This window comes from Megalobrama amblycephala, linkage group LG3 (assembly GCF_018812025.1).
Source record: "Megalobrama amblycephala isolate DHTTF-2021 linkage group LG3, ASM1881202v1, whole genome shotgun sequence".
NCBI lineage: Eukaryota > Metazoa > Chordata > Actinopteri > Cypriniformes > Xenocyprididae > Megalobrama > Megalobrama amblycephala.
The window spans coordinates 10,525,534-10,540,771 of record NC_063046.1 but is presented as its reverse complement, the minus strand read 5'-3'; the positions used below and the strand labels follow the sequence as shown (position 1 = coordinate 10,540,771).

General features: G+C 37.1%; 1 protein-coding gene across 3 annotated transcripts in view; it reads right to left on the bottom strand.

The window, feature by feature from the left end:
* Window positions 1-15,238, bottom strand: part of aldh1a3 (aldehyde dehydrogenase 1 family, member A3) — a 45,708-nt gene that overhangs the window by 9,036 nt on the left and 21,434 nt on the right. For all 3 annotated transcript variants that reach the window (XM_048183800.1, XM_048183801.1, XM_048183799.1), the window contains 3 exons: window positions 9,208-9,336; window positions 3,815-3,928; window positions 2,967-3,069 (listed from right to left, as the gene is read on the bottom strand). In XM_048183800.1, coding sequence (XP_048039757.1) covers window positions 2,967-3,069; window positions 3,815-3,928; window positions 9,208-9,336 — 346 coding nt within the window. The remainder of the gene's footprint in view (window positions 1-2,966; window positions 3,070-3,814; window positions 3,929-9,207; window positions 9,337-15,238) is intronic.

Sequence of the window (15,238 nt, the reverse complement as noted above, 5' to 3'; positions counted from 1 at the left end):
TTAGTAAGGTAGTTGTTAAGTTTAGGTATTGCGTATGATAATGGAATGTGGAATATGGTCATGCAGAATAAGGCATTAATATGTGATTTATAAGTACTAATAAACAGCCAAAATCCTAGTAATATGCATGCTAATAAGCAGATTTCCATCATTAATTACTCACCCTCATGTCGTTCCACACCCATAAGACCTTCGTTCATCTTCAGAACACAAATTAAGATATTTTTGATAAAATCTGATGGCTCAGTGAGGCCTCTATTGCCAGCAAGACAATTAACACTTTCAGATGCCCAGAAAGCTACTAAAGACATATTTAAAACAGTTCATGTGACTACAGTGGTTCAATCTTAATATTATGAAGCGACGAGAATACTTTTTTTGCACCAAAAAAAAAAAGAAAAAGATTTTATTCAGCAATATCAAGAGATGTGCGATTTCAAAACACTGCTTCATGAAGCTTCAAAGCTTTACAAATCTTTTGTTTTAAATCAGTGGTTCAGAGCGTGAAAGTCATGTGATTTCAGTAAACAAGGCTTCGTTACGTCACAAGTGTTTTGAAATTTCAATAGTTCACCATTGGGGGCGTGACTTTGGCAGTTTGATACACGCTCCGAACCACTGATTTGAAACAAAAGATTCCCCAATTGCCCATCACTAGATATTGTTGAATAAAGTCACTATTTTTTTTTTTTTTTGGCGCACAAAAAGTATTCTCGTCACTTCATAACATTAAGGTTGAACCACTGTAGTCACATGAACTGTTTTAAATATGTCTTTAGTAGCTTTCTGGGCATCTGAAAGTGTTAATTATCTTGCTGGCAATGCAGGCCTCACTGAACCATCGGATTTTATCAAAAATATCTTAATTTGTGTTCTGAAGATGAATGAAGGTCTTACGGGTGTAGAACGACATGAGGGTGAGTAATAAATGACAGAATTTTCATTTTTGGGTGAACTAACCCTTTAATAGTGAGAATTGGACCATAAACTAAAGTGTTATCATAACATTTATGTTGTTAATAATATTTCAAGATGAACACTTACTGGACTGAAGCAGGTTTACTTGATTATCCATACATCATTTTTTTGGAAAAATCATGATACTCATGAGACATATTTGATACTCACTTAAAATGTGAGTATCAAATATGATACACCAGGCTTTTGAAGAACATTCATCTCTCAGTCATCATTGTATTGCACTGCATTATATGTTTTGACCCTGCAATAAAAACTACAGTTTTGATCATAAAACTATGAACTTAATAAGACATAATAATGGGAGATATAGAGTGACAACTGATATTTAAATGCATTTTATGTAAGTATACTTTTATATTGTTTTGACGATCTTATTGATTTGCATTAAAAGCAATCAGATTGTCATCTTTATGGCCATATAAATAACAATATCTGCGCCAAATTGCATATTTTTGCTCAGTTTGGTCCTCAACTATGAGTTCCATATTCTCACTTTATCATACTGTTTGAGCCATAACAGCCTGATGTATCAAATATGATACTCAACAAAAAACATATATGCAGACTTTTTTTGTGTGTCAAAATTTTCAATTAACTGACTATTATTTCATATGTAAGTTTTACAGGTTTCAGTCATTTACATTCATGCTTCTGGCAGACAATTTAATGGCAGATAATTTTTAAAACAGAAAGACCGGTCACTCTTAAAAATGTCTAAATAGTACGGAAGAGGATTAGGGCCAAGCAATAAGAAAAAATAAAACCATCTCGAGATTAAAGTTGTTAAATTTCAAGAAAAAACTTGTTAAATTTCAAGAAAAAAGTCGAAATAAAATGTTGAGAATAAACTCATTAAATTACGAGAAAAAACTCGTTAAATTTCAAGAAAAAAGTTGTTAAATTACGAGAACAAATTCGTTAAATTACAAGAAAAAACTCGTTAAATTTCAAGAAAAAACTCGAAATAAAATTTTGAGAATAAAGTCATTAAATTACGAGAAAAAAGTCGTTAAATTACGAGAACAAATTTGTTAAATTATGAGAAAAATGTCGTTAAATTTCGAGAAAAAAGTCGAGATAAAATGTTGAGAATAAAGTCATTAAATTACGAGAAAAAAAGTCGTTAAATTACGAGAACAAATTCGTTAAATTACGAGAAAAAAAACTTGTTAAATTTCAAGAAAAAAGTCGAGATAAAATGTTGAGAATAAAGTCGTTAAATTACGAGAAAAAAGTCGTTAAATTATGAAAACAAATTCGTTAAATTATGAGAAAAATGTTGTTAAATTTCGAGAAAAAAGTCGAGATAAAATGTTGAGAATAAACTCATTAAATTATGAGAATAAAGTCATTAAATTACGAGGAAAAAGTCGTCAAATTATGAGAACAAATTTGTAATTTAACGAGTTTTTTCTCGTAATTTAACAAGTTTATTCTCAACATTTTATCTCGACTTTTTTCTCGAAATTTAACAACTTTAATCTCGAGATGGTTTTATTTTTTTATTATTGCTTGGCCCTAATCCTCTTCCGTAAAATAGCATTGCATTAGATAAAGAAATAAAACACACACTCAGTTGCTGCACAAGCTTTACTAAAGTCACTTTTCTTCATCATTTTTGCTCAGTGTCTTTAAATCAACTGGTGTTTTGGTGATGTTAATGGATGTATAAAGATTCGTTGTAGTTCATCATGTACTACTATGAACATGTTCCACTAATGCTCCACAAACACAAAATACCTGCAATTTGACTGAAAAGTGTGCTATTTTCCTTTTAAACAAATACACCTGGTTTTTGTTTTCGAATGCAATGACATTCAGACATTTTTAAGTGTGCCTGAAGTGTCTCAACACTTTCCACTCTTTTAAACGAAGACCTGTACGTAAAATACTGCGCACATCGTTCCCATCCCCCGTTTTTCCCAGCCCTCCCAGCGCAATCATTATTGTTTCAGCAGTGAGATCTGGCAAACCACATCACTCACGGTCTGAGTCAGCAAACACAATGCAGGGGTTTTTTCCCCCCAGCTCCAGAGTCACTCTTTTCAGGTTGCTCTTGGCCGCCGCCGCTTTGATCAGCTGGCCCACCTGAACACAAACACAGCACATGACAATAATGAGAGCGGGAAGTGCAGCCGGCGGTTGCTAATGATGCTTCCATAAGCTGCTCTAGTTGTATGTAACTTATGAATATCATCTGGTTTGTCATGTAGATAATGACGGGAAACTACTGAAACAGCACAGCGCTTTGAAACACTACAGTTCAGAGCTCTGAGATTCAGCTCACATGGATCTCATACTACACAACTGATATTTGAACAAAAATGGTTTATTAGTATTTGAGGTGACGCATCATTTTCCATAGGTGAAATAAATCATCTCAACTTAATTGTTTCTCTTAATCTCCTCTGTAATGTAAGTTACTCATATTTATTTTTACCAAGAATATTTTAACAAACAGTTTGCCTTTACCCAAAATATATTTTAAGATTGAAAATGTATTTAGTACAAGTACATTTTGGCATGTGAAGGTTTGATAAATAGATTTGCCTAGGCTGCGCTGTTCACCACATTTATTTAAAATATATTTTGGTAGGAAAAAAAACCATTTTATTTATAGAAACATTCCTCAAAGAAACATCTGAACTATTATCCAAATTAATTTGAGAGATTTTTACTCTTACTGTATGTCAACAATATGACTTTTTATATTGTGTCTCTTAAGGAAAAATGGGAGAAACATCTTAAAAGGAGACTTATTACTGAGAAGCTCTGAAAGAGCAACCTTTGAGCGATATCATGTTGCCTGAGCTTTTTCCCCACAGTTCCTCACCTCTGTAGAGCCTGTGAACGCCACTTTGTCAATGTTCATATGACTGGCGATTGCGGCTCCAGCCGTAGGTCCAAAGCCAGGTACGATATTCACGACTCCAGGTGGAAAGCCAGCCTGTATGACATGAGGCAAAGAATGGGCTTTATTTACAAAAAGGGTAAAATGGGAAATTAATAGGTCAAAAAACTGCCCACGGGGACAGAGACAGCAAGACTGTTGATGTACACAAAGAGACGCTTTTCTTTTGAGGGCTTTAAACCACACTGATCTCATTCATAATGACGAAGACATAAATCATCTCTTTTTTAGATACAGGCGGCTTGAATAGAAAGCGAGGGGCGGTTGACGGAAGGCTCGCAGCTGCAGTTTTAGTCATTACAGCAATTCATGCGTCCTGCTTTCTTTGAAGAATTAAACATGATAATTGGAGAGTTTTGTATAAACAGAGACAGACCAACAACTGATTACCCACAATGCAGCTGAGTCATTTTGTAATACATCCAGGGGCTCCCAACCGAAATTTCAACTTCCAGTCATTCAATAAACATGCCGAATAAATTCAATTACTGATTTCTGTGTATATTTGTATCAGTGTAATATTTTGATTTGTTTTCATTTCAATAAAATGTATGATTCTAGAAGATATTGGTAACGCTTTACAATAGGACTCATTTGTTAACATCACTTAAATGCATTACCTAACATGAACCTAACAATGAACAATATGTTTTTACGGTATTTATTAACCTTTCATAATGTGAGTACAATACAAATAATTCGTGTTCATGTTACACCATGGTCTTTCTGAATACTCAATTCTGATTAGCTGGAAGGTGTGCATTAAAACAGTTTAATGCACAGGTAGTTCCAGTCAATTTAATCACCATTCTATATTAACGCGTTGTTTCCACACACATACACACACACACACACACACACACACATGCATCACTCGTACACAGAGATCGGAGATCACACTGTGCACACAAACAGAAACATTCAGGAGCAGAGAAACTTATCAACGCTGCGATTTTTATCAATAAAAATCACTGCTGAATCGCTACATTATATTTCTCACCAGCGAGGGGGTAACATCTGATTTTGAAAGTAATTAAACTCACAGCTTCGTTGTTAATAGAGAGAGACACTGAACATACAGGTAATTCACATAAGCAGTGGTGTAAAGTATTTGAGTAAATGTAATTTGTCACTGTACTTAAATATCTTTTTGGCTACTTTGTAATTATACTGAGTTTCAAAAATATTTCAACTTTTACTCTCTACTTGACTTCATTTTTGAACAAGTAAATGTACTTTTTACTCCAATACATTTGTGATGAGAAATGCAATTACACATTACATTTTTGCATGGCACCTAACTTTTTCTGCGGTAGTTTGTTTCTGCTATAAAGAAGCGATATCGTCATCTGAGGGCTTTGAAGGTACTATATCTTGTGCGTTTTGCCTTTACTAGGGTGACCATATTTTGATTACCGAAAACCAGGACACTCGGCCCGGCAATGAGATACTCAAATGATACTCGAAATTTATTCAAAGATGCCTTATTATTTCAATACATTTGAAGTAGGCCTATGCCCCCTCTGTATGGATAGAAAATTGTTATATTACAAAATACTATCCATAACCAAAGACACAAATTCAGATTCAGCTTCTCAGAGGTTACTCAACATGTTTTATTATTCAAAAAGTTTCAAAAATAACGAATGAAATAATTATAGAAATATGGTCTCTTCTGTATTAGAAAAATAAATAAATAACTAAAAAAAATACCAAATTTAACAAAAATAGCTCTCACAAACGAACAAAAACTAACAAAAAATATCTATATCTTTAGTTTTCTTCTTCATCCTCGTTTTCCTCTTCATCCTGTTTTTCTTCCTCATCCTCCTTGTTTGCCCATCTATATTTTGCTGTAGAGCTGATCTTTCCCAGCAGTTTTTTGTTGCTTAACAAATAGCTAAGCATGAAAGTTGTAAAGAAATTTATATAGGCCTATCAGCTGTTACATCGCAAGGTACAAAGGAAGAGCACAACGAGCTGAACGCATTGTAGACGATAGCTGAAGATTGCTCTGCTGTTACACAAAGTATCTGTTATTCAGTTACAGACGACTGCACAAATCGTGCATACTAATGAAAACATTATAAGCTGTTACCTAGAAGTAAACAACTGTAGTTTAGGCATAAGTCAGCCACAACACTGAGAATATAGTTACCTTTATGGAATAATCCACTATTGTCTTGAGATACTATCTGAACTAATATTCTCAGTTGCACGTGCATTATTAATATATGAATATTAACTCATTAATATTCATGTATGCTCCGCCTTCGGAAACCGAAAATCTCGTAACACCGGTCAATTTAATGGCCCAATGAAAAACAATGAAAACCAGGACATTTTCATCACTTTATAAAAAACAACCAGGACGGCCAGGACAGGACGTGAAAACAGGACGTTTTGGTCACCCTACCTTTACTCACCCAAACTTGTCAACAAGGCTACTTTATGTGAATGTGAGTGCATTAGCAGGTAGTTGCTGAATCATAGGTGTTTGTTTTAGGAGATGAGGTCATGATTGCAGCCGGTGAAACCAGCACATCCAGTGCAAGTAGACATTGACTATTTAATGTTACTGAACATTATTTTATTTATCCGCTGAATTGACAAGACCTTTTTGAAGGATATTGGCCTTTTTGTGCACTTGAGCTTAACTGAGAATTGAGAGTTTGTAATGTTTAAGAGGCTGTTGTCGACCATGATTTATTGCAATATTGAGGTGTTCAGTTTCATTTTGAATTTAGAAAATAAACTCGATTTCTCATCTTACAAATCACTTGTTTCTTATTTTCACCGGCATGTCTCTCAGGTAGGGTTGCCAACCGTTCCGTATAATACGGAATCGTCCCGTATTTAAGGCATCAAAGAAGCGTTCCGTATGAAAGGCATACGGAACGCAGTTTGTCCCGTATTCTCAGGCATGCGTTTTAATTTGAGAATTAATCATTCCTTTGTGACAACATAGCCGTTCGCGGAAGGCTTTAAGACCAAGCAGACTTCTCTGTCGGCTTCACAGCGAGCGGGTCTCACGGTAACGGCAAATCCCTTTCACTGTTCGCGGTTTGATTTCAGCATTCAGCCACGCAAGAAAACATTCAATCTCCCTGAGGGAAGACGTGATCAAAAAGGGAAGTCATCTTTCACTATTGCTAATGTTGTTAAATAGAGAAAAAAACATGTTACGTTCATTTAAGTAGCCTAACTTGGACCTCATTATTGAAACACAAAATAATAAAGTCTCAAGCACCAAAAGCAGCCCATAATTCTCTACTTCTCTTTAATTGAAAAATATTCATTTTTATTTATTCATACATGGTTGCAACACCATTTAGTTCAAACTTTTAAGTACCATTGTTTAAAAAAATGCTTTATTGGCTGAAATTTTAAAGATGTTCAGTTATTATGCTTTCAAATTTTATGCCATCTATGTAGGCCTATCTTGCTGACATTTTTTTGTTGTTGTTGTTTATGGTTTATGATTTTGAATAGAGGTTGATGTTTAATATCCGTTGGTGTAGCTATATATATATATATATATATATATATATATATATATATATATATATATATATATATATATATATATATATATATATATATATATATATATAGAAAATGGGTCAAATTCAACAATTTGAACATGGAGCCACATTATATGGGACTGGAGGTACACGGAGATCCCTTTCTCTGGAAATTAACCATATTGGGACTTAAAAATTAAGAAAAGAAAAGTTTTTTAAGAATTATAATCTAAAAGGATATCTGTAATATGAGTTACAGAAATGCAAACTTTGGGCGAAAAACACAAGAAGTGCTTTTTGCCATTTTTGAACTGTTGGCATATAATGCAACAAAGATTGCTAACGTCAACCACGATTGTCCCCATGATTGTCCCTTATTTTCCTTTCCAGAAGTTGGCAACCCTACTCTCAGGTGTTGAGGACTAGTGCATCTTTGAGCCTACATTCAGCACGAGTAAAATACTTAAGTACTGTTAAAATCAGATACTCAAGGACTTTTACTCAAGTCGTATTGGAATTGGTGACGTGTAACTTTTAATGGAGTTATTTTTAACTGTAAGGTATCTGTACTTTTACTCAAGTATATTTTTTAGGTACTCTTTACACCTCTGTCTGCACATAAGCATCTCTTATCTCTTTCTCGATAATAATTCAAATAAATGCTATAATTCATTCATTCAAATAAATGTAATTTTACCGCACTACTTTATCTCTGCGTCTGATACAAACTGGGCAGAATGCTAGAGCAACAGCTTTAAAGGGTTAGTTCACCCAAAAACGTAAATCATCCCATGATTTAGTCACCCTCAGGTGTAAATGACTTTCTTCTTTCAGCCAAACACAAATGGAGTTATACTAAAAAATATCATATCCTGGCTCTTCCAAGCTTTTCATAGTTTGTCCAGCAGTTCATAGTTTGTTCGTGTTAGTTCACAGTACATTAACTAATGTTAACAAATACAAACTCTTGATTTTAATAATGTATTCTGTACATGGAAATGACATACAGTGAATCTCAAACTCCACTGTTTCCTCCTTCTTATGTAAATTTGATTTGTGGAAAAGACCACTGAAAAACAGGCGAATCTCAACATAACACCGACTGTGATGCAACAGACGGGATCATTAATATGTACGCCCCCAACTTTTGCATATACCAGCTCATGTTCAAGGCATTACACAAGCCAGTATTGACTGTGAACTGTGTGAACTTTGTTTATGCAATGTATTATAGAGTTGAGAGCTTGGGGGCGGGGAGCGCGAGCATTTAAAGGGGAAGCACGCTGAATCGGCGCATATTTAATGATGCCCCAAAATAGGCAGTTAAAAAAATTCAATAATAAAAAAATGTATGGGGTATTTTGAGCTGAAACTTCACAGACACATTCAGGGGACACCTTAGACTTATATTACATCTTGTGAAAAAGGGTTCTAGGGAACCTTTAACTAATATTAACTAATGAACCTTATTGTAAAGTGTTACCAAAAGATCTGCTCAATGCCGCAACCAATCAGAATCAAGTATTCCAGAAAGTCATGTTACATGTCACTATATCCACTGGGGTGCAAAAAGCCTTTAATTTGGCATTTCTATCATAATCTCACAATCCCCCCGCAAATCAATCATGAAGCCCTGGTTGGGAAACACTGTTTGTGCAACATCCACAATCAAACCACAGAATCTGGGACGCAAGAAAGGCAGCGCTGATGCAATCAATCATCAGTGTCCATGTTAATTATATCAAAAACACCAAACCAAACAAATCCCATGAGCCACAGCTGCACCCTCACCTCCTTTATGAGAGATCCAACATGAAGAGCCGTCAGCGGGGTCTGTTCAGCGGGCTTAACGACCACCGTGTTCCCACAGGCTAAAGCCGGTGCGATCTTCCATGTGAACATCAGCAGAGGGAAGTTCCACTATAAATGCAGAAGAAGATTACAATTAAGTACATAAACAAATGCACCATCAGTAAAGCTGCACTAGTTTGATTTCATCTGACTGGGATTGTTTTTAAAACAAGATTTGAAGATGTCAGGTGATTGCTAATGTGTTCTGAAGGGTTGTTATGTGGTTGCTAGAGTATTATGGGTTGTTACTACAGGTTTTATAAAAATGGAGGCTAAAAGAAGAAGAAAAAGTGTAAGCAGAAATTGTGCTGTGAACATTTTCTGCCAGGACTGAAGGAGCCTCTGTTGTTTTTAAATACAAGAGCACACCATCAAGTCTAACTGCTGTTCTATGTAAAATTAGTTGCATAAATATGTACACAAATCACTTGTTTACCAGTAGAGAATTGTTGTTTTTTACAATTTATTGGCTGTTGTCATGGCAATTAGACATGTTTCTGGATTGCATTTTCACTTTTTTAATTTTCCTTCTGAGTGACTCATTGCTCTGAATGCCAGCATTGCTTTCTTTAATTACCACCAAATCAATCTCAAATATGAATAATGACTTTATGATATAATCTCCAGTGTCTATCAACAGTTTGTGCTTTGTTTCCAAAGCAACATAAGACAATAAAAAGGCATTTTCATTGATGAACTAAGATTCTTGGATCTTGATTTGAAAAATGATATGTATGTTTTTGTAACTTAAGAAAATTGAGACAATATGGTGATTCATTGATGACAGTAACTTCATTTATAGTCATGAATTACCCATCCAGGAGAATATATTCAAAACAGCCTTTCAATTATGATAACTTTGTTTGTTAATTATTATCAGAAAGAAAGATCACTCCCTTTTTATTGTATGGTATTTATTAAACTAGTTTTGTTTTTGTTTTTTTGCACAAAAAGGGCACAAAATGACTAAATTCACTGTCACAATTTTAGGGTTTTATATGTGGTTGCTAGGTTGTGGCCTTAAATAGGGTGACAGTATTAAACATCATTAAATCCATTAAATCCATTAATAGGTTGCTAGGTGATTGTATAACATGCATAATTTGCACCCACTCTAGCAACCTCCTAGTAACCATTCAGAATACCCCTGCAACCGTCTAGCACTGCCCTAGCAAGCACTCAGAACACCCTAGCAACAAACTATAGCTACCACTCAGAAAACCCTAGCAACACCCTAACAACCACTCAAAAATCCCTAGCGACCATCTAGCAATGCCATAGAAACCACTCAAAACACCCTAGCAACCATCTAGCAATGCCCTAGCAAGCACTCAGAACACCCCAGCAAGCACCTATAGCTACAACTCAGAAAACCCTAGCAACACCCTAGCAACCTTCTAGCAATGCCCTAGCAAGCACTCAGAACATCCTAGAAAGCTCCTATAGCTACCACACAGAAAACCATAGCAACCACTTAAAATCCTTAGCAACCATTCAGAACACCCTAGCAACCATCTAGCAATGCCCTTGCAACCACTCAGAACACCCTAGCAAGCACCTATAGATACCACTCAGAAAACCCTGGCCACACCCTAGCAACCTTCTAGCAATGCCCTAGCAACCACTCAGAACACCCTAGCAAGCACCTATAGCTACCACCCAGAAAACCCAAGCAACACCCTAACAACCACTCAAAAATCTCTAACAATCATTCAGAACACCCAGGCAACCATCTAGCAATGCCATAGAAACCAATCAAAACACCCTAGCAACCTTCTAGCAATGCCCTAGCAAGCACTCAGAACATCCCAGAAAGCATCTATAGCTACTACTCAGAAAACTCTAGCAACACCCTAGCAACCACTCAAAATCCTTAGCAACCATTCAGAACACCTCGGCAACCATCTAGCAATGCCCTAGCAACCACTCAGAACAACCTTGCAAGCACATACAGCTCCCACTCAGAAAACCCTAGCAACCACTCAATATCCTTAGCAACCATTCAGAACACCCTAGCAACCATCTAGCAATGCCCTAGCAGCCACTCAGAACACCCTAGCAAGCACCTACAGCTCCCACTCAGAAAACCCTAGCAACAATTCAGAACACCCTAGCAACCATCTAACAATGCCCTAGCAACCACTCAGAACACCCTAGCAAGCACCTATAGATACCACTCAGAAAACCCTAGCAACACCCTAGCAAGCACCTATAGATACCACTCAGAAAACCCTGGCCACACCCTAGCAACCATCTAGCAATGCCCTTGCAACCACTCAGAACACCCTAGCAAGCACCTATAGATACCACTCAGAAAACCCTGGCCACACCCTAGCAACCTTCTAGCAATGCCCTAGCAACCACTCAGAACACCCTAGCAAGCACCTATAGCTACCACTCAGAAAACCCAAGCAACACCCTAACAACCACTCAAAAATCTCTAACAATCATTCAGAACACCCAGGCAACCATCTAGCAATGCCATAGAAACCAATCAAAACACCCTAGCAACCTTCTAGCAATGCCCTAGCAAGCACTCAGAACATCCCAGAAAGCATCTATAGCTACTACTCAGAAAACTCTAGCAACACCCTAGCAACCACTCAAAATCCTTAGCAACCATTCAGAACACCTCAGCAACCATCTAGCAATGCCCTAGCAACCACTCAGAACAACCTTGCAAGCACATACAGCTCCCACTCAGAAAACCCTAGCAACCACTCAATATCCTTAGCAACCATTCAGAACACCCTAGCAACCATCTAGCAATGCCCTAGCAGCCACTCAGAACACCCTAGCAAGCACCTACAGCTCCCACTCAGAAAACCCTAGCAACAATTCAGAACACCCTAGCAACCATCTAACAATGCCCTAGCAACCACTCAGAACACCATAGCAAGCACCTACAGCTCCCACTCAGAAAACCCTAGCAACACCCTAGCAACCACTCAAAATCCTTAGCAACCATTCAGAACACCCTAGCAACCATCTAGCAATGCCCTAGCAGCCACTCAAAACACCCTAGCAAGCACCTATATCTACCACTCAGAAAACCTTAGCAACACCCTAGCAACCATCTAGCAATGCCCTAACAAGCACTCAGAATACCCTAGCAGGTATCTATAGCTACCACTCAGAAAACCTTAGCAACACCCCAGCAACCACTCAAAATCCCTAGTAACCATTCAGAACACCCTAGCAAGCACCTATAGCTACCACTCAGAAAACCCAAGCAACACCCTAGCAACCACTCATGAAACCCTAGCAACCATTCAGAACATCCTAGCAACACCTCAATTAAGCTGACAGTAATAAACACCATTTGAACAGATTTACTTCCACTTACACCCTAGCAACCACTTAGTAATGCTTTAGCAACCATATGCTAACAACCACTCAGAACAACCTAGCAATGTCCCAGGAATCACTTAGCAATGTCATTGTATATTTCTATTACAGCAGTATACAGTCTCTGTGACATGTCTGTCCTTGTGCATTTTTGCAGCATGTATTCGGATTTAGTGGGCGTACGGGAGATATTTAATTACATGGGAGTCAAATCGCACTTTCATTTCATACCACACGGTCAGGCTGCTTCTCTGTAATTGGAATTAGTGAGGATTTAAAGCTTCACAAAAGATCCACCAGAACACTGATAGAGTTACATCAAGAGAGAAAACAGGCTCTTTACAGTAAGGAACCGAAACAAGGCCTCGTGGTTTCAGAGAGTTGACGCTCATGCAAGCTTTCATAAACATTCATAAGCTTCAGCAGCACGCAAGATCATAACATGCTCGTCTCGTGTGATGTCTGTGAGAGGGAGTGGTGTATTTGTGTTCGTCTGTGTGTGAGAGTGTGTATCTGTATCCAAGGTGTTTCCTTACATGCATCTGAAAGACTCTAGACAGGCGTTGGCTACAGTATATAAACAATGCTGTGGCAAAGACATCATGTATGTGTGATTCAACACTCAGAGGATCTATTGTGTTTATGTTCTAAACCATGTTCGAGTATGTTTCTTTATTATCTGTTTAAATGATAGTTTTAATACTGTCAAATTCACAAATTAAGTGCATTTGGCAAGCATTGAAGTATACTTACACAGAATCTCATCCTGGGGAAACTACTTATTAACTTTAACTTGCCATATTACTAAACTACTCATAATCTGACATGGAACTTACACTACTACGTAAGCTACTAACAGACATGTTTATTTAATAGCAGTTTGAGTATTAATCTGGCACAAAAGCAAGGAGGACTTCAGTTAGTGTGACAGCGTTAAACAACATTTGAACAATTGTATTTACAATTAATTAGAGATGCACCGAAGTATTAGCCAATAATCGGTAAGCTATCGGCTGATAAAAGCACAGGTACGACAGCACAGGTACGTCTCTAAGACATTATTTGTTCACCAAAGTTTGTTTTTGAAATAATCTCCAATATTTAACAAACAATTCGATGGAAAGCAGCGGTCCTAAAGGCAAAATTGTTTAGAATGAGGAGTTTAACCATGTGCTATGAATGTCGTGGACGTGGGTGAAACATTGCGTGATGTGCAATAATTTACATACATGAGGAGGTGCCCCGCGGTGGCCGATTTCTTTCAAATTTCTCACAGGTCTCTGGGGCCGTGAGTCAAACAGGCCCAATGAGTTTTGTTCTGCCTCCGTTAAACTTGTCTGATACCTGCTCAAAATTCATTGACATTTTTTGAAATATGCGATTGTCCTCAAAGGCAGTCTTGGCACCTTGGACAAAGACACCGCATGGCAATTTTTAAGTCAATCAGACATAGGGTTGTGTAGTTATATCCATTTCAAATATCTCATTCCATTCATGAATTATAGCCATTTTAGTAAAAGTGGCTCCGCCCACTTCAAACATTTTGGTGGCATTAGAATCTAAATTTCAACTATTTTTGATAATTATTGACATTATTAACTCCAGCGAATGCCCTCGTTTGGTTCCAATCGGACCTAGTTTGCAAAACTAGGTTTCGCAGGACGACGATCGAATCCAAGGCACTTTTCACCACTGTAGCGCCCCCGTCAGGCCGATCAGGGCGAGCCTTACTGACGTTGTAGACGGTGTAAGTACTACCAGCCCTCAAGGTTTCTTTCGGTCCCTACGACTTACGGTTTGGTCAGCTTGATCACTTTTTAGGGGAGAATGCTGATCCTTGGAAATTTTAACAATTTGCAGATGTTAATGCAGACATCAAATAGACGTCTCAGTGATGAAGGCCTGCTTGTGCTATCAGGGATATCGGCCATCTGCCCAACTTTTAAAAAGCAGCCAATGATCAGGGCCGATTATATCCTGTCAAAGAGTTCAGACTGCAACTCATAATGTGTGTGAAGTAAATCTTTCTTTGAATTTAGGGCAAGTTAATGTGACAATAACGCATTAATAGTTAAAAAAAAGAAAAAGAAAAAAAAAAAAACAGGCTGTATTTGACTAAATAACGTTTTTTCCTACACCAGGCATTATTTGTAGCGTGCCTCCCATCCAATAATTGCAAAGAGCATTGGCCTTTGTTACTTCTGATAACAATTAAAAAGTATCAGCTTTCAAATTTTGCAGTGCGAGTCATCCTCTTACTATTTAATACAATTTATATATAAGAAAACAAGCATGAACATCAAAAGCTGATGTTGAGAAATATGCACCCTCCAGAAATTTGCGTTCTACAAGTGAACGTCGCCTTGTGGTGCCATCACAAAGGGGCACAAAATCACTCTCACGGACCTTCTCCGGGTCTGTTCCTGGCTGGTGGAATGACCTACCACACTCTATACGAGCAGCTGAGTCTTTAGCCATTTTCAAAAAAATGCTAAAAACATATATTTTTCGTCAACACTTGACCCAGTAATAGTAGCACTTACTTTTTATTTATCTATCTTATTCTTCTTTTTTTCGATTTCTGTTCTTTTTCCATCTATTTGTGTATTAAAAAAAAAAATTC